Source organism: Phalacrocorax carbo, chromosome 1 (assembly GCF_963921805.1).
Source record: "Phalacrocorax carbo chromosome 1, bPhaCar2.1, whole genome shotgun sequence".
Lineage (NCBI taxonomy): Eukaryota > Metazoa > Chordata > Aves > Suliformes > Phalacrocoracidae > Phalacrocorax > Phalacrocorax carbo.
This window is the reverse complement of record NC_087513.1, coordinates 87,062,908-87,083,737: the sequence shown is the minus strand read 5'-3', so window position 1 is coordinate 87,083,737 and position 20,830 is coordinate 87,062,908. Positions and strand designations below refer to the sequence as shown.

At 40.4% G+C, this 20,830-nt stretch overlaps 1 protein-coding gene across 3 annotated transcripts in view; it reads right to left on the bottom strand.

Moving 5' to 3' along the window:
• Nucleotides 1-20,595, bottom strand: part of WARS2 (tryptophanyl tRNA synthetase 2, mitochondrial) — a 45,178-nt gene extending 24,583 nt beyond the window's left edge. The window contains exons 1-2 of one of the 3 annotated variants that reach the window (XM_064465179.1): nt 20,446-20,590; nt 10,885-10,990 (exon numbers count right to left, since the gene is read on the bottom strand). In XM_064465179.1, the coding sequence (XP_064321249.1) occupies nt 10,885-10,920 (36 nt within the window). In that variant the 5' untranslated portion in view covers nt 10,921-10,990; nt 20,446-20,590. Of the gene's footprint in view, nt 1-10,884; nt 10,991-20,445 lie in introns of all 3 variants that reach the window. The other 2 variants (XM_064465171.1, XM_064465189.1) reach the window with 2 other exon arrangements.
• Nucleotides 20,596-20,830: the final 235 nt, after the last annotated feature.

Below are 20,830 nucleotides of genomic sequence, written 5' to 3'. Positions count from 1 at the left end.
GCTATAAACAGATGATCACTAAGACGGTGTTCTGCCCCTACAGGGATCCCAGAACAGCTGGTTGTTTGTCAGAGCACATTACCTCTTCTCATCTCCCTGTCTCCCCTCACTGGGTTCAAATCCTGATGCTCCTTCCCACAATTATATCTCCCCACAGTGCTTCCTGCTTTCCACTGCCCATTTATACCCTTGTTTAACCACGCTTTTCTATACAGGCTATACCTTCTTACAGCCTTACTCTCCCATTTTCTTATCAGAGAGTTTCACCCCTCCTGTGTTCCTGTATTCTTTCCTTCCTCCACTTGTGCTTCCTTACTCGCTGCTTCCCAGAAGAGCTCTTGCACGGTCTATCAAGACAGCAAGGAGGTACAGAGTATGCCATATGGTAAGGAAGCTACTACTGCCTTGACTTCAGTGGCTTTTGATATGATATGTTTCCTACCTGCACTGTTAGAATAGCTAAGAAACTTTATAATATTCTAGAAATCCACTATGGATGTGCATCAAATAGAAAGCATGTTAGGATGACCATGTCAAAGCATGGTGCAGAAACTTGCACATCTTTCAACTGCGGTCTAGACAAAGACAGCATCACCTGAAACATCTCCTGATCTTATTGCTTCTTTTCCCTGTGACCCTGAAGGTAGTGCTACTTCAGTGCAGGAACAGCTCTACCCCCTGGGGTTACTGCCTGTTACACCAGAAAGTGGGAATCTCTGTGCAATCAGCACAGATCAGCTCACATACCCACACTTTGACCCAAAAGGAGCTGGCACCCTGAGCCTGTGGAGAACAGTTCTTCTTATAAATCTTGATGGTCCCCAAGTCGCACAGACTCCATTCCCTTGCAGCTGCAGTCCCTGCTTCATATGCTTCCCATGACATGTTGATTACCTGCCTTTTCCCCTTCCCAGATCACTGTAGATTAAGTCACTACAAACATATCTGATGTACTGGCAAGATTACGTCCTCTAATTTCATAATTATACTCTCAAATAGATGGTACAAATGCAATAGAGATGTTTAAGGAGGTAGTTTGAGAACATTTTTCACCAAGAAAATACAAGATATCACTGTTTCAACATACGCTATACATTCAAATTCTGTACTAACTCCAAATATGCGAAGCATAACAATGAGCTAATTAAAGACAAGTTTATTGTAACTCTACTTAAGTGAGCATCTGGTGACACACTACATGTTGGAAAGAGAACACCCAAGTACAATGTAAAATGGACACAGTTTCATATAAAGAGATAACAAAGTTTCCTGTCTATCCAGTAAAGAGTATACCAGTGAAAGCAAGCATGGCATCTTTAATGGTACTTGTGCATCCAAACAGTGAAAAACTACTTTTAAAAGGATTGCTCAGAATATGGGCAATAAATATCAGGTTAAACATAAGAAACAAACAGTAGTCGTATTATACTGAGCCTAAGCTCAGCAATTATTTAAGTATGGAATTTGCAAAAACAAGTAAATCCAATAATGAAAATTGAGCTAGGCTGGACCTGGGACCTAGCAAATACATTACAAAGAAGAAACCCACACAGGCTCCCAGCTGAGGGACCAGTTGACTAGCAATCTTTCATCTTTAACTCCTTTGATCCCATTTAACAACATAAAGCATGAGATGTTACAGCAAATAAGGGTGGTATGAACAATTCCATTGTGTTAGCAGAAGTCTATATTAAAAAAAGCCCACACAAAACACCCTTAAATGAATCTTGGATTTCCAGCACTAAAAATATACAGAGAACATCACTCCTTTGGAGAGAGTTTATGTTCCCTGTTTGTTCACTCTGTGAGAAGCAGCGGGCAGCATAGCAGCATGGCAGGGGAGTTCTGCCTGGTACCATGAAATCATGGGACTGGAATGCACTTCAATGGAGCTGTTAGGTCAGGGGATGGGAGCTGTGTGCTCGAAAGTACTGGAGTTGGAAAAGGATAAAAACAAAAGGAGTGAAGACTTCCCAATGGAGCAGAGTGAAAGCCACAAGACATGCAGCTCCAGCCCACAGGCACTCACTCATTCAGACATCTGTAGTAAGCACAGTGTGAGCCCGCTGTTCGTATGTTTAACTCTGTGTGGTATGTGCACCTACACCAGTAGTGCTGCGTGTTAATCTTCACTCCTGTTAGAAGTGTGGTATCTGACAGATGTTTTACCATCTATTATTTGTTTTCTCTCAATAAGACTTCTGCATGGCAATTCCAAACACCACATTACATTTCTCAGCAGTGTTTCTAAATGAAACTTGGCCCCAAACTCATTAAGATTCAGGTGTTCTCTCACCTAACCTCCTTTTTCATGACGAGATGAACAATTGCTGCTCCTTATACTGAAAAACTGTCAACATCCAACTGCTCTCAAATAATCAGGCATAAGCATTACATTCTTGTCCCACAGCAGGATGGCTAAAGTCTGGTCCTGACACGCTGCAATATGGCCACATCCATTTTCAATGTAAAAGAGTATACTGGAAAAGATGATAGCTTCCAAAATCCAGTGCTGCTCTCTTGGACTCAAGCAGAGCTTTTCTCCTATGCCACACCTGTAGTAAGGGGAGCTACAATTATCAAGGCCTCAATTCAGCAGTAAAAACCACACTCATTCCCTGCTCATGAGACAAATGTGCCAGAACTGGAGAACACACCAAAGTTGCTATAGAGTGAAGGAAATCCTATCTGCATGTCTCCTAAAGACCACCACAAACAGTTTTATTTTTAAAGGAAAGAAGGTGTTAACAGCATGCTTGTCTAATCAAAAGAATTTTATGAAAGCATGTAAGTAAAGCCAACTGGATGCTGTTCAGTTATATAGGGAAAGGTATGTATAACACACAACTTTCTCATGTTATTAATGGTATGGGCAAACTGACTTGAAGACTACTGACTCTTGAAAATAAACATACAAACTGCCTAAAATTTATATTCACAACAATCTACCAAAGCAAAAATTCTTCAAAGAAGGGGGAAATAAAAAAAATACAGGCACCTTAGACTGAGTTTCAGTTTGTTTTTTGGCCCTTAGTAGGCCAAACTATTTTCACATACTACGCATGGTCAGCCATTCTGTATAGGAAAACAATACCTTTCACTATTTATAGGAAACCTGGAGAAGGAGGACAATCAATTTTAGGGGTTAAAATGTTCACCTCAGAAAGCAGACACAGGACACTCTTGTCTGTTAAAGAACACACAGAGAAGCTTCCAAGCTCTTCTGCAGCCCAGCAGCACTAAGCCCTAAAAGCAGCTATGCAGTTCTTCGGATGCTGGTAGCTGTACATATTGCATTTCCAATCGTGTATAAAAGCTTTTTGCAACCTCCAAAGCAGGATGCCATATGCTTCTTAAACCATCTGCAGCTGTAGGAAAAGTTTCACAATTAAGTTTCTCTATTTCATTCCATGACTTTCAGCTGACTCAAATTTACTTTGTTAATATCCTCTAATTTAGATATCTGTACAATTTGAATACATATTATTATGACATATATTAAAATTGATATCTAAATAATACAACAGCTACAAGACTTCTTTAAAAAAGCTAAGAATCTACCCAGGCAAAACATTTACAAGCTTAAAAACTGAAAATAAAATATTAATAGTTACTTTAGAAAAATCTGTGAAAACATGTCTTTCTTAAAAATGAAACATTAGAAAGTCTGGAAAGTAATAGTTGAAGAGTCCTTTAAAAAAAAGCATGGAATTGTACAGCTAACCATAATCTAGAATTGCTTTTCCAAACTAAAAATCAAGTTGAAAGCAAATGACAACCCCATTGCTGAAAGCATTTGATTGTATCATTGGCCATAAAGTTACAGCACCACGTCTGCAACATTTAAAATGGTAAGTCTCCCTTTGTTTATAAGTTTAAGAAGCCACCTCTGCCTCCTTTAAAATTATAGGAAGATACACTTTTTCATTTTACTTTTTTTTTTAAAAGATTTTTTAAGACTTCACCAGGAATACTTCTTGTTGTTTCTAAACTGATCATGATAAATGCCAGGCAAACTCAAGCATGAAACTCTCTCTCATCATACTGAAACACAAACCATGGGTACAAAATACAGCTATTTGGAGAGGTAACTAGCGATTTGGGAAGCCTCAGATTGTGTTAATTCAAAAGAAGAAACCAATTCAAGCCTCTGAAAGTGCTGAGAATCCACAGATTCTCAGGAAAGATCCACGCAGATCAAAACATCCCATGTCACTAGCCAATTCTTAGTATCCTGCCTATACTGTTCATGTTTGGCTTTATGAATTCTGTGAGGGTTGAATATACATATTTACCTGTTGAATACATGTATTTGCCTGGCACGGTCAACAGAAAACTCTTTCTCAGATATGTGGTAAAATCAGTCATAATACAGTTCCTCCACTTCACAAAGGAGTTACACAATCAAGTGAAAGCATTCACAGAACTTAAGTTCTCAGAGCCTCTCTTCTTTATAAGTCCACATAAATATTGCCATCATACACTTGAAATGACAGCAGACAAGCTACAATTATAAGGAAATGTTGTGCCTTAGAAACACTTTCATCTCTTTGTGGGCTTTAAAAACAGAAAAAGCTAGCATTCAGTCAAGGAGGTAGGAGAAAGCTGCCAACAGGAAGACAGTCCTCAGGACTGCATAGGAAAACATTTATACAATTACATAAAAGTATACATAAAAGTTGGGCTGGTTAGAGTCTGTGTTAGACGTATTATTTAACAGAACAGACCACAAGATGATGACATTAATCCTTCCCTAGAAGTCCAGAGGCAGTACATCACAGCTTCTCAATCTACCCAGTGATGGGGGAGATGGACACATTTTCAAGACCCCCACTACCCAGATATAGAGGTATAAAAATAAACTCCCAAAGTGCCTGTTGCTAATTGTATTCTTTGAGTAACCGAAGGTAATGATAAGGCCTCAGACTAATTAATTTCTTTAGACTTTGTTCATAAAGCTATCCGAGCAAGCTAACTGATGGGAGATAGGCTTATGCCTCTATCTATAATGTATCTAATAAATGTTTTCTTCTTTACATTACATAAAGACTTGCTCACAAGTTCACCTTTGGGCTGAAACACAAGCAAGAGATTTCAGACCTAAAAAACCCACGGTTACAGAAAATTATGACAGTATTACAATAGCAGCAGCAGTACAATAGCAGCTGCAACAGAAATCACCCCACAACCCACAGTGGTGGTTATATTCACATGCTATAGCATTTAGCTGCCCTGTTTTATTTTAACAGCTATTTAGTTGGGGCAGAACAGGTGAAGATCCGAGTGCGATCTGCAGCATCAGAGCTAATTCTAAACACAGGTGGTGGGCACAACAGAGAGAGCAGGAAGCCGACAGGAGAATCACTGCTGACATCTACGACAGGAAAGATTGATGGCTTCCCTCTCTAGTTTTCCCCACTGTGTAGGCACGCAGGGGGTGGGGGAAAGGGATGGAGAAGCTGCTGTGCTGGCGACATAACACACCACACAGCCTCCACAGCACCAGCGCTGATTAATGAGACTGCAACGACTCAGGAAACAGCGAAGGATCATTCACAGACTTTGCTCTTCTTGTTACAGATTTATCCGTGGCAGTTCATTTACCCATAGTTGTCCCAAACTGAAGCAAGTTCAAATTCACCAGAGGAAAAGAAAATGTGAAAGTCAAAGGGAAGAAAGAGCAGCAATAAGCAAACACAGACATGAGTAAAACATAGAAATTGGAAAATTTGAAATTTCAAACATCATGATCCTCCCAAAAGGGATCAAAAAGGCAACAAAAAAACCCCCAAAACTTGCCTCAACCTCAGAAACAAAAGAAATTCTTTGGCTGACAAAAGTCTCCTACTACTGAATCTTTTGCATCTGTCTATGATTTTTTTTTACTTCCCTCATTAATACTCTGCAACTTCAAAGCTCTCGTTGCTAAAATGATATGCTCGTCTGTTAATCTTGGCTTAGCAAAACCTGTCTTCAGAAAGCTATTAAACAGCAAAATGAAGGGAAACAAGACAGGTCAGATTTTACTAGCTAAAGCATAAATTTTAAAGCCTAATTAGGACAATTTAAGTGTTAATGTTATTAGAGATGGAAAAAAAATTGAAGGAAAAGGGAAACTTAGAAGCAGCCTATGTACTACAGACTTTGCTTCATTTATTGCTTTTTAAGCAATTACTTCTCCACAAACTTGCTGTAGAAACCTTTAAAACATGTTTATCTTGATCTGGTAATTCAATACATCAAATTCATCTGGCACAACTGCTATTTTATCACGCTTAATGCTTAAAATTAGGGATTAAAGAGCTAATATTAAATTAGAAAGAGATATATTTAGACCAGAGCAAGTTTTCAGATAAATAGCTTCTGAGAAAGGATTAACTTCTTGCTCAGAAACTGAACTAAATTAAAATTTAAACAGCACTGCCTGGTACCCCTTTCTTGAATGTCAAATGCATTTATATTTAAACTTAAGTAAGATTTTCTTATTTATATTTAAAATGAGAAACACATTTAAAGGAGGAACATTTACAGCACATACTAACCCCACCCTATAAATTTAACTCTGCCCTCTAGGGCTAGCAAAAGAATACAGTATAACTGTGTTTGGGTTAGGCTGCCCTCTCATGCTGCCTTGTTAAAGATGACTAAGCAAATGGATCTTTTAATGTTGTACACTGCGTCCCACAAATGTATTCTCTCATTTGCCTTTATGAGCTCCACGTGCCACTCAACGTGCTAGCGACAGCTGTACTGACAGACACAAAGATTATCTACAGCAGGTTGCCGCTGTTCACACTGCCACACAACAGAAGGTGCCTCTGGACCCGAGGCAGCCACAGACCCTTCCCTCCCACGCCCAGTGAAACAGGTTACACAAACTTGGGCTAGGGGACCAAGTCTACAAAACAGTCTACAAAACAGAACAGCTTGCTCAAGTCTTGCAGAGGTCCTAGGACAAGAGGTGCTCATACCATTTTAGAGTGGAAAGGGTTTGTGCACAGTCGTTGAAGGAACCGAGCACTGGGTCTGCATGCAGCCAACAGCAGTCGCCATAGCTTATTCTAAGTCATGATGTCTTCCTTAGCAAGTACACAGCCTGACAGTCTTATTTTTCTTTTGTGCTGTGCTCCCTGCAGTTTTCCACATCAAATGGAAGGACAGCATGCTACGACATCTGTTCAAAGCTGAGACATACCCCAAAGAGGTGCAGTTACAGAGCAAGTCCAACACATGCTGAAACATGCTCTACTTCTGCACCTCCTGGTTTTCAAAGACACACACAGTCTGACATTGACTGCAGGCAATGGTTTCAAATGGTCCAAGACAGCAGCAGCAGCCTATACAGCCTTAACCCTGCATTAACTATTCTCAAACCATTTACTTCCCTTTTTTTAAGCTAAGGCATAAACCTTCTTCAGTAGCTGCTTCTACCCAACCACAGGCATTAAATGCAGGCCTTATCAGCCCATTTCACCCAGACTCAGCAAAAGGGTAAAGGACTTAATAACACTATGTTCCTACAATTACCACACAAGTAAGGTGCTAAGAGAGAAACCAAATTAGTGCCTCACTGACAGGAGGCTGCAGCGGGAGCAGAGCGAGCCGAACCATCAGCAGGAACATTCTGGCCAGCCGGGTAAGGTGTGAAGGTCAGGCCAGTTCAGTATGTGCTGCTTCAAATCCATTAGATGATGCACACAATGCTCAAAGCTGAAAATTTGATAGTTACAGTACTGTAGGCATTGCTTGGAGAAGGTGGCACAAGGGAAAAGGAGAGGGAGCAGAGACACAGGCTTATTATGCTGCAGAGAATACCCCTGAGACACGAATCCACAGAAAAACTAGTTTACTATTCATTGAACAATGTGGCTGAACCAGCAACAACCAAACAATTAAAATCTGAGGGCACAGTTGCCTTCTGGAAACAGTTCTTCGAAGAACCCACTGGGTCCGCCTTCCTCCCGATCCAGCTGCACCCCTGTGGGCTGGCAGAAAGCACACTGGCACAGGGAGCGAGCAGAGAACCTCATGCTCCCTCCCAGGAACGCACCAAAGTGGAGTTACTCTGTAGCAGTCAGCTTAACTTCAGTTCTTGGAAAAATACAGGAACAAATAAAGAACTTATAAGAAATTATAGCTATAAACAGTAGACAACAGTATTTCTCAAAAACTAGTGATGTCAGATCACTCTAATAACCTTCTATAGCACAAGAGATGCTAGAATGGTGAAAAAGTACTAAATGTTATATCACAATTTTCATTAAGTTTCAATATTATCTCAGTTTCCCACAAACTAGGGAAACAGCACCTAGAACATAATATATGCCACAGGTGGAACTGGACAGAAAAAAAACCCTAAAAAACCAAAACAGCACTTATTGATGGCTTACAGTGGTTGCAGAAAGATATACCAAATACAGTTTTATAGGGTCTTCCCTTGGGTCCAGTACTATTTAATATTTTAATATCTTCATTAGTAATCTGGATGATGAAATAAAGAGTATTCATTAAATCTGCAGATGACACAAAGCTGGAAGGATGATAAGGACTCAAAATGATACTGACAAAACGAAGAAGAAAGTGTGAAAAATAGGATGCTGTTTAACAGGCAGAAGTACATACAGAAAGGACTATTAAACTGCACAAACACAGGAAAGAGAATAGCTGTCCAGGCAACAACTGAAAAATGGGATCTAGGGTTTGTAACATTCTAGAAGGTGAGTATGAATCAATATCATGCTGCTGCAAACCCATCACTTCTATAAAATACAGCAAAAGTTGCCCAGGAATGTATGAATAGGATTAAAATCCAGAAGACACAAACCAATTTACTCGTCCTACTAAAGATGAGGATGGCCTCAAGCTGGAGCACTGGGACATGTTTTAGGTCCTGAGTTTCAAAACAGTGGTAGAAAGAGGCCATAGAAGTATAATCAAGTCCAATGAGAGACCTCAGAAATAAGGCTATGGAGGAAAGCCTGAAAGAACTGAGGTTTAGTCCAGCAGAAGGAAGACTGTGGAGGGACAAGGTCTTAAACGTGCCTTAAATATGTAGTCTTCTACTTAAGACTTTTGGGACCATGGTTAATAGGGTAAGAAACAACGAGCTTAAGCTGCAGTATGAAAGATTCAGACCAGATGTAAAGAAAACTTTCCAACAGTAAGAAAAAGAAAACAAAACCAGAGTGCTTAGAAAGGTTCTTTATTAAATAAAAATATGAGATGTGTTGATAAAGAAGTAGGGGCAGCTAATTTTTATTTTGGGGAGGAGGAAACACCAGATTACCTCTGTTTGGATCGCTTCTGGTCCTCTCAGCCTATGATCTTATATAGGCATGATTAAGGTCAAAGTGCAGCGACCAAAGAAGACGAAAGGGAAATTAGATAGGCTAGACCTCATGGCATTTCAAGATCCAAGTCTTTCTACCTGCATTTAACAAAATTTAAGAATTGAGGCCTTTTCACAGGTAGCAGCTGAACACTGACATGCTTCGAAAAAACATCCTGTGTAGTCAAGAGATGTGAAATACAGGTTATCATTTAATACTTGCAAACTGGTATATACCTACATTCAGAAGTGTACACTTATTCAGTAGAATAAAACTGATAGCAACAAGTGAAGAATTACCACTCATTTTGCTACATGATACAGGTGTTACTGTCAAAATGTAAAGAAAAGCATATTGTATTTCTAAACTATAAATATAAGTTATTTGATAAATGAAATGTTGACCTGCTTTTAAGTTAACAGATGAAAACATTTTAAGTACTGAAAACATCACAATCTTAAAGCAAAACAAAACAAACAGCTCAAGAACGCCCCCATAACTGTCTCCCAGAGAAATGAAAGAAGTTTCATGTTTTTGATCACAGTAGTATCCACATCTCTTAAAAACATCTGATCACTCTTGCTCCTTCTCTGACCTCTAGCTGAAAGAGAGTTTATTATATTTTTTATATATTTTGTTCAAGTGAGAAGTCTGCTTGCTACCAAGATTGCCCTATGGGATATAAACAAAGACTATTGACTTACAGCTAGAGGGATGTTTTTTAAAAAATATTTTTTGTTTGGAATGACTATGTTTCTTCAGAATATTGTCCTAGAAACTCAAAGAGTAGTTCATTTCCTCTCCATTATTTTATTTGGCAATTTCCTGTAGCAAGGAAAGTTGGCTTCATTTCACATGGGGCCAAAATTAACACAGCTGTTCAAAAACTTTCACCTTGTGGTCACTGCCTGAAATCCATCTCAGGTGAAAAGGAAAGTTTTAAAACCACCTGATGGCTGTTGAGAGGCCTTAGGAAGTGGAAATCTCAGTAAATTTGCTAATGGTGCACAAATGCACGAAGAAAAATGCTACAGCTGGTCCTCCTTGTCTATGCTGAAGAGAATTCTATCAATTTAAATATTTCAGACATAATAATCATGTTTGTATCAGGGACTTCTACAGAATTTAAAAAGCTTTTTCTGAAGAAGACAATACTCATGTACTACATTCAAACTGTTTTTATCAGTGCAGGTTGGTCCTGAAATCACCAGACTGGGCTGTTTCCACAGAAATGACAAAGAGTGGATGAGGAATGGACGAGGGGGACTAAGACAGAGAGGTTCATTTGTGCTCAGGTCTTGCCCTCCAAGAGGATGTAGCCAAGGCACGTTCCTGTGTCCAGGAGCACAGAAGCTCATCTGGATGCCCTGGTTTAGATACATGCACTGACCCCAAAAGATAAATGGTTAGTAAAAGCTATATTCTCTTCCTAAGGAATTTAATCTGAGGTTGAGTTGAAGACAGGAGGAGTGTAGTGTCTGTATTTCCATTGAACAAGCAGACTGAATTTACAACTGACGAAGTTTTCTGTACACAGAGCAAATTCTTTGCTTACATGAGAGGAAGTTCTTGCAGGATTGATATTTAACATGCACCAGCATCTTCAGTCACTAGCACAATAAAACGCTGCTTTAAAAAGTCTGCTCCTTGGTCACTAACATCTAAGGAATGGAAAAACAAAAGCAATGCAGGTCAGGATTTGTAGCAGTACAATTAAGCGTTATCATGTTTGAGACCTAAAGCACGTAGAAATTTATAGAACATTACCTGTGAGACTAGAACAGCCACAGCACATGCCACCCAAGTCACAGCAAACTGTAGTCGTGGGCCCGCTTATTATAAACTGTGAACCCAGAAATGTCAAATGAAAAGTTCTTTAGCTCAGTTGTGACACTCACTGCTTTGTTTTAAAGATGAGCTCTCCCTTGCTAAGTTAACCTGTATTATTCAAACTGGCCCACAGGAAATCAGGCAAATTACAAACTCTCAATTCACATGTATCTTTTAAGAGTACATCAGTGAAAAGAAGCCAACTGTTTGTACTGCAGGTATCTCAGGCATGCAATACTCCATTTTTCTTTGAGTACTGGCAAGTATTCTACTAGACTCTTACAATCAGTTTTGCATGGCCAACTGTAAAAATGTTCCTCTGATGGGAGTGACAGCCCCTTTGGCTGTTTTGACCTGGCTTAATGCTTGATGAACATGCAAAGTGCTGACACTGCTTTAACTCTGCAAAGATCTCAAATGTAGCTATTTCCTCTCCCACACCCCCCAAACCCAACCCAACCAACCAAAAAAACCCCCAAAACCCAAAAAACAATGGAATGGGTATGAAGAGCAGAATGTGTACTCATTCTTGGTGGCAGCAATTACATGGCCTAATTTGTTGCCAGCAGAGATGCAAAATGAGATTCAGTCAGGAATTCAGAGGGCTGGACCCCTCATTCCCTTTACATAAGCAACAAAGAGGCTTTGAAATGTTTGAAACTGTTTTGTTCTTCCATGCAAACGGAAAGCACCCTATGGATGCCTATTAAGTAAAGTCTTTCCACATCTTGGCAAGTATGTGATTTCAAGAAAAATATTTGCAAATGGATAACCCAATTCAAGTAGAAGTCAAAGACCACCTTTGAAAGAAACTTTGATGTGGCTATAAAAAGATTATATTTAGGAAGGACAGCATACCGTGGTACTGTCTTCAAAAGTTTGTACCTCCCCATATTTCTTTGCTGTTAACGTAAAAAGCAATGCCGGTTAGCAGAAAAGTGAATGCTTATGAGACCTAGCATTAAGGCAGAATACCTGAAAAGAACTGTTCCTGCTGTTGAATAAGCTCAAAACAGGCCATTTAGCAATCTTGCTGCCAAAGGACAGGAATATTAGAGTACCTACGAGTGGGAAAGCAAGTGACAGAAATAGTTGCAATGCGGATCTTTGGTGAGATCATCAGGAAGCCTGGAGTCTTTTATTAACATGGAAATGTTGCTATATCTTTTCCAAGGCACAGCTAACATGTCAGATTCCAAAGTCAGAACTATGCACCTGGCAAAAGGAAAAAAGATGATGGTGAGTTTAGGAAGTTGTGAAGATCCTAGCAATTCAGTTTTTTTGAATGCTGGCCAACAGCCTTCCAAATGAGATTAACAGTTCAGCATCCAGATTTGTGAGGAGGACACTATGAAGGCCAAGGTATAATATTTGATTGTTGCTGAGTGTATGTGACCAGAAATGACACTGATGGGATTCCACCCCACATATACTTCATCTGTCAGAGTGGGAGTATGTATACAATTTCATCTCACTTTAGCTTCTGAATATTTCTGGGAATTAGAAGAGTTATACAGGAGCTCTGAGCCTCAAAAATGGAAACCTAGCACTATCCAACCCTGGGATCTTTCTGCACAGGAATGTAAATATTGACATGCACCTAAGTAGGTGAACTATAGATGGGCCTACCCCACTTTGAAATATCATCAAGAAGCACTTAATTCACCTTCTAATGTGTACTGTAAGGCTCCAAACCCCTTATCTGTAAAAAACAAGGATATCTAACCAAAAAAGAAAAAAAATTCCTAAAAGTTATGAAAGTGCCATCTAAATACAAATGAAGCATAGCAGGGTTTTATCTGCCTGGTTATGAAGATAACATCAGCATCCTAGTAGTAGTTCATAACACGACCTATGTGCAACACCATGAAAACTGAGGAAAGCCCTATTAGTGCTCCCTCCACACAACACTAATTCTTCATTCAGGTATCATCCAGACATCACCAAAGCAGTCAGGTAAACACCTTTCCATTACTTCTGCCAGCTCCAAGAAGTAGAAGCAAGCCCCAGTATAATTCAAAGAACTCAAAGTTAAAAGTAGAAGCAGACATTTAATTTCTGGTAGCAATCATCACATTTCAGCACAAGAATAAGGGAAATGAAAAAGTAAGTATATATACTTCTTTGTATACTTGTGTGTGTGTATACATATATACAAATATATGTCTATTTCCTTTCCCTTGCAGTGAGAACTTCAGTGCACTTTCAAGGTGGACACCTCTGGGGGCAAAAATGTATTTAATCCTCTCCAGTGGATGCATAGATTTGCCTGATACAGCAGAAAAATATAAAATCTGCTATGTGATTTGTCTGAGTTGGAGACTCCAAGAATGGTATTGTTACAGTCAAGGGCTCAAATAACCAAAAGGAAAATAATTTCAATTCACTACTTACTTTTGAGCTCAGCAGAGCTCAAAAATATATGATCTAAGGTGACTTAACTGACTTAATGTTTAGGGGTTTTCTTCACTTCAACTTCTGATCCTACTGTAATTTGAGTTAACTCCACAAAATGTTTGTTCATCTAACCCCACAATCCCAGCATAAACCACAACTTGTGTCATGGAAAAAGTAATTGTTGAATGTCTAGAATAGCACTTGCTGTATTAGTAAATGGAAATTCTATCTGCCAATGAAACAGCATTAAAACAAGACCCCTAGTCTGCGGTCTAGAGACAGTGGTGATCCACTACAGACTGTACAATTCACAACATGTTTGTCCACCGTATGCACCGGAGAAATTTACACAAAACTTCAACATCCAGGGCTGCCAGGGTAGCATCTTTCATTAAACTCACTGTACAAAAACAAGTTAATAAAAACAGAAGTCTCTCAAGAGAAAAAACAGGCTCAGCCATGACACTGAAAGCAAGGGCCAGAAGGGGGAAAGAATGGTGGGACTCTACCCAAGCCCTGCCAAGACGCCAGCATAAAGGGCCGTTTCCTGCTAAAACAATCTATGTTTGCCAGACTTTATTGTTAGAACTCCATTACGGAAATGAATAGGACCCATTCACGCCTCAAAGATCCTTCATTTCTGTCTACAATGGGGGCTCTCTCCTGTGCAGCTACAACAGTGGCCAAAATCCACCAGAGACAAGGCATTAAGCAAGGCAGATTAGGATAAGTCTCTCTACGACTGGAAGGTCTAATAAATCTCTGTGGACATCTGAGTTCTTTCAAATCCAGTGAAGACCCAAGAAATGTATATTCTTACTGCATACTAACTTCAGCTCTGAAAATGGTGCACAAGCCAATGGTTTCATTCTGGCATAGAGAACCCTTCCAATGCTTTATCTGAAAGATAAGCCAGTTTTCCCAGAGAATTAAACATAAGTTATTTAGTGATTAAAATAAAAACAAATTACTGATTAGGGAAGACTTCCATTCCATCCTGGACAGGAGACACTAGAGGTTTAATCCAAAGGCTGGAACACGTTGCTAAATCCAGTTGATTTCAGGAGGAGTTGGGTAACTAAGTAACTTTTAGCATCTGTGCCCAACAACAACAGTCAAAAGAAGTTAAAATTCAGGAAAATGGGAAATAATAATAATAATAATAAAAAGGTATCAATTTCTACACATGAATCCACATAGAGTCTACCTGTATTTGGAAAGCATTTCTCAAGTCACTTCGATCTTTCCTAAAGGTCCTGTAGATTACAACATACTCAACAACCCCATACTGGACACCAGGAAACAGCACGTGTCTTTGCTGTCTAACAGGTATCTGCATTTCCAGCTTTTTTTTTCTCAGTCAAAATCACTTTGTAACCTCCAACCTTCATGCTCTCTAGAAGAAAGAGATGCTACACTGGGGACAGTGACAATCATAAATCCAAGGCAGGCACTTAAAAAACTGTCTGCTCATCCATCAATCTCAGTACACAACTGTCTGGACAGACGTTCTGAAGTTGACCTGCTGCAGTAACCTGTGTATGTGTGCAGCTTGTTACATGCATCTGGGGACTCATTTCATTAACGGTTAAAGTGACCCCTGTGCGACAGCAACAAATTCAAGATGGGAACATGGATGCTTTTCAATTGTTTGCATTTCATCCAAAACACATCTGAATGATACTAAAAACTGAGCTCTCTCTCCCACTGTAGTTTTAACTACAATCTTTGAAATCCTTAAGGATTAGGGCCTGGTAATTTCAGTTACTTCCTTTCTCTGGAACCCATATGGTAACCATAGCTGAAAATTTTCAAGATTAAATTTGCAATCTGGGAAAAAACATTTTAATGGTATCCTCTGAAAGAACCCTTCAATTTTTATCTAACTGCCTTTTTCATGGCCATCTTCATTAAAAAATATGAAACATGACCAGTCATTAACATGACTAGCACAGTAACAATGGAGTGATCAGGTGGCCTGAATACAGAAAGAACAATACTTCCTCAAAAAAAGAATACAATTTCATCAGAGCCAAGCAGTCAGAAGATCTCTTCTTAAAATACTGAAAATACTGGCCAGAATCACTGAGGTTCACAGAGGCCTAGCAAAGTATCACAAGACCAAAAAAGGACAAATGTCATTCCTGCTTCCAAAAATACAGGAAAAGCGGAGCAGTCCAGGAGGTAGTCTGCTTAGCATCAATTCTCAGGGAACAAAAAACCATCTTTTGCAATCCCCTAGAAGATAACTAGAGGAAAACAACAGCAAACATGGATTTATTAAGAGCAAAACATGGCAGATTAGTCTAACTTTGGCCTTGAGACCCATTAGGCTGTCACAGTAGAGGAAGATGCAGTAAATGCATCTTGATTTTAGCACCACCTGCAGTCACAAACTGTAAAGAAAGCTAGAGAAACTACCTACAGGGATCTATCCTTGGCATTTTTTCAGGTATTAACTCGGGTAAAGAAATAGGAGCGTTCCTAAATGGGCTGATAAGACTACCAATATGTTGGCTAAGATTCCTTGGATTTGAAGGTCTGGTACTTGCAGTGGTCTTGATTAAACATTCATCAGAGATGTTTTCTGTGCAGCACTCACCGAGAGGTAGAAGCATCATCCTTGGGACTGTGGAACTCAAACCAATCTTCTCTTTGTATCACCCAAACAGTGCCTGCTAGAGTCACTGCCCTGACTTCCATTACAGCAAATCCAACCTTTGAGTGCCAGAAAATAATGACCAAATTCTAGCATCAAAGAGGAAAGTACTTTGTGTTACAAAATATGAGCCCTTGTGGCTAGAAGATACAGTTCTGTATCACATAAAGCTAAAAGTGAACCCACATCACTCCTGTGAAAGATGACAAGAGATGAAGGTTGTAGGACATCAAAATGTACAGCTTAGCAACAACAATACAGCCATTGTAATAGAACATGTGTGAAGGCCAGGGAAGGCTGACCTATCGAAGATGGAAGACTAGGGTAGGAGAAAAGGCAGCAAAATGAGAGGTTCATTTTTTCTTTAAAATGTACTCTCAGGAAGAAAAGCAATATAGGTATTAGAGTATTCTCACAATAACTGTAATAGTGATAACTACTTTGCTACTAGGAAAGAAAAATGGCACCAAAGACTCCTGACTTCTTGAAGGCAAATAACAACTAAAACTAGGCCTCTAGCTGGGAGCCTGGAAAGCCATCTAGTGATGCATGAGACTCTACAATCAAAAGCCAGACCTCGTCATTCTTCTGCTTCACTGGGGTAGTAAACTACCTTCTGGCATGTCTCATACTATGTAGCAGGAGCTACGTAGATCAGAGAGTCTGAAGGGGGTACGTGTAATGCTAACTAGGCTCCTCTCTGAACAAATTAGAAGTCCATTATGGGATACAAAGGAGAAAAATGAGATACCCTGTCAAAGAGCTTGAATTCACACTAATACAGAAATGCCTAACAGTGTCACTGGCATTGGTAGTACTGCTAAGATTTTCTTTCCTAGTCACCTAAGCACAAATAGTCCCTATCTTTACTTCATGCACTTACTTAAGAGTTCTTTTCTATCAGCAGCTGCTATGCTTAGGAATTAAGGTCTGAATGGGAGAAAAGAAAGCCTACACAGGCTGGGATTCAACCACTGGCCACTTCTGATCTTAAATGGTTTGGCTTTGCAACAGTGAGACTACAAAGAGATTATCACTTGAAGATTTCGATGAAGATAACCCAGGAAATTCAGTGACTGACACAGTGTGAGGCCCGATCTAGTAAGATTTAACTGAACACTTATATTGATAGCAACAACTTGTAGAGCTTTGCTGACAGCATTAAACCTAATTCATATTTTATGAGGTCACACACCAACAGCTCACTGACTTACCTTAGATTAGATTTTCCTACTGACAGGTTATGCCACAGGTGGATTTCTCAATATTTTATCAGTAATTCCCTTGAGTACCTGTTAGTTGCCATTTTTAAGTGCGTCTTATCAAAGAAACAGACTTGATGAAATGACTTTCTATAACCCTGGCTTAGAGACCACTGAAGAACAGTAAATCAAGGAATTTGAAAATAAGCTCTTAAAAGTCAAAATACCCAAAATATAACCAATCTGTCCAACAAAACGTTACTTTCTTCTTAACCACATATATTATGCCTACATATTCTAGTTGTGTACTAGAAGTATGTACAACAAGAAGTATAGAGGAACTATTCCACACCATGATAAATCCAGCATAACAATGAACTGTGCACTACAGTGAAACAAAGCTGAAACCACAGAAATGACATCTTCTAATAACTATGACTGCATTATCAAATGCTAAAACACCAAAACTATAAGGGTGCCAATAGATATATATACTGCTCAAATTTGAAGACAAACACATTTCCAGCTTGAAATTTGAATATCACTCCTTAGCACACAGCAAATACATGATCTGTTGCAAGCTGTCTGCCATAATAGTTAAACTACTCTGAAGTCCAGTCTGGCAACAGTAACAGCATAAATTCTTTTGAAGAAGCACTTAAGTACCGCTTTAATTCCAGCGCAATTCTTTCCAGGTAGACGTAAAAGGGTACTTGAAGTGGGAAAATGACAAAAGCCCACAGCATATTGGACTCGCAAACTTAAAATCAGAGAAACAACTTAAATTACTACTGTGACTTGGAGGTGGGCAGTATGAGGTTACATAACCAACACTAACTTTGGGCCTCTTGTTTGTTAAATTCAAACATTTAAATAATAATAGGAAGGAAGTACATTCTCAGACCTATCACATCTAAAGGACATCAGGTAACAGTAAACAGGTGACAAAGCACCTGATGAGTAATATTGACCTGACAAGCAACTCAAGAGGTGGTGAAGAAGTTCGTGTCAGAGCGAATATTAATATACAATGGAGCCAAGTTCACTCAGAGCAGACTTCTCTATTACGCAAGATAAACCAGAATCCTTTGCTAGAGGAATGAAGGTGGTGGAGGGTACCTGGTAGAATACTGAACAGATCCCAAAGAGCCACCGTGAGTGGCTGGAAAGATAAGCATATACAAACCCTTTCAATATTTTTCAAGGAAATCTGCAGTTCTTGTTCTAAAAACAAAGAGTAGTTTGAGGCATCTTTGCAAGACCTGCCTGTTGTTTGCTTTGGCAAACGTATTACAGGGACAGCATAACTGTTCAAATTTGAAGACTTCGGTACAGATATGAGAAATAAAATCAAAGCACCTAAAGGAATGGAAACACCGAACAAGTTTATTGAGTATGCCATGTCAAGACTCTTCAGGTCTTCTATACGGCTAAAATTTAAAGTAGTCATACATGAATGAATTCTGAAACAAAAGGATGTAAGTAGAAGCCTTACCTCTGCCTCATAGTAACATCTACTATGAAGCACACAGTTACTAAGTAAAATACTGGTTATGAAAGTTTCATACAGGATAGCAGCTTGTCCTTCTTTCCCTCTCACCCTACCTCCTCAGTAGAAAGGGGAGAATCAAGGTCACTTGCATGCTATTAGTTGTCTTGATAAGGAACTGAAATATGCCTTCATTTCTTAAGTTTAACCTTAAAAAATCCTAGTTGTGAAGTAACTCAAACATTCCTACAACTTGTAGTTTACCCAGACCCACCACTACATACTCTGACTTTTTGTGTGTTAGTGTATGTTTTAGCTTGAAAATCTCAGAATAACTCCTCTGTGGTTGAAGGTTACAGATAGAATTCAGTTGCTGCAAGGTCATAGATAGTACACATAACACCAAGAAACTGAAAGCCATCTTTGATCTTCTACTTATCCTATTTCTCCTCACAAGCAACATGAGACACATCTACCCTGACACCCATTCTGGATAAAATGTTCCATTACAGAAAGAGCATACCATTCAAGATTTGTATGATATACGAATGTGAGCATGACTTTATTGAAAAAGCCAATTGTCCAGCTAAGGGAAGCAAACATTCACTGAAATGACGCATTAGTATTATTGTCATCAGATTGTTTTAATAAGTAATTCTTTAACTCATTTTAAAAACAAGACAACAAGCTACATACAAATTCAGATTGGTAAGGCAAATCATTTATAGACAGAAAACTTTACCAAGGAGGTTGCCTATAATCACATGCTCGCTGAATATATTCCTACCTGACTTGGCTGATTGCTTAGGATATCTTCCCAAACACGATCAATGCAAACAATTACTCCTTCATTTCAATTTTGTAAAAGAATAGGGGTGGGGGGAAGGCAAGTTCATGTTCTTTGTGGTTACAATGAAAACCCCAAATGCATTAAGCAAATTTAACCACTACTACACCCCACCGACGCTGTGGAAGTAGCAAGGCGGGGGGCTGACGTACATTCTCCAAGTAGTGTTCAGGCACTTCCACGGTTTACTTCCTTAATGGAAAAGACAGAATTTTCTAGCCTGCAGGTACATTTAAAATAGGAAGATAATGCTCTAGAGAAGAAGTAAAGACCAAGCCTGAATGATGCCCAGTGGCACCTCAGCGTTTGAACGACCACCCGGACACCGACAAGGCGCGGCGGAAGCAGCCGCTGCACCCCCACACCTCCCCTGCCGGCTCAGGCCTCCCTCCCTCTCCTGCCCCTACACCCCTTGTAAAAGCGGAGTAAATGCCCCTACACCCGAGAAGCGCCAGAGACAACCAGCAGGCGAGCGGGAATGACGGGACTGAGACAGCGGCGGCGTGAGGGGCGCCAGAGCCTCACGGCCCCCTCCCCGGCCCCGCCCCACGCTCCCCGCCGTAGTCGCCGTACCACGCATGCGCGGAGCCAGCCCGCTGCACGGTGGGGGCGGGTTGACGGTTGGGCCGGCCCAACCGGAGAGACCGGGAGGAGACCCCATGTCCAGGCGGGAAATGTCCCAGGCCGGTTACCTGGCCAAGAGTCCCGCGCTGCAGGGCCCGGATCAGCCCACTCGGTGTCGCCATGGCAAAGGCGGGAAGGGGTGGGTGGAGGGGGGGGAAGGGAAACAACGCCAGAAGGATCAGCGCCTGCGCTCAGCAGCAGGCTCCCCGCCGGCGGGAATGCGCATGCCCAGTGCCGGTCACGCGGCCGACCGGCGGGTGGGCGGGAGTACCGCAGAGGGGAGCCGCGGCGGCGGGCCGTTAGCGCTGGGCTCCCCGCTGGGCAAACGCCGGCGCATCGCCGCTCTTGTTTCACGGGTCCTGCCTCATGCGCAGGTTGCCCGTGTAATGCCCTTGTGTTCCCCAAGCTCCTGTATAATCTCCGAGGTCTCCCTGGCCCCTTTTCTCCTTAGGC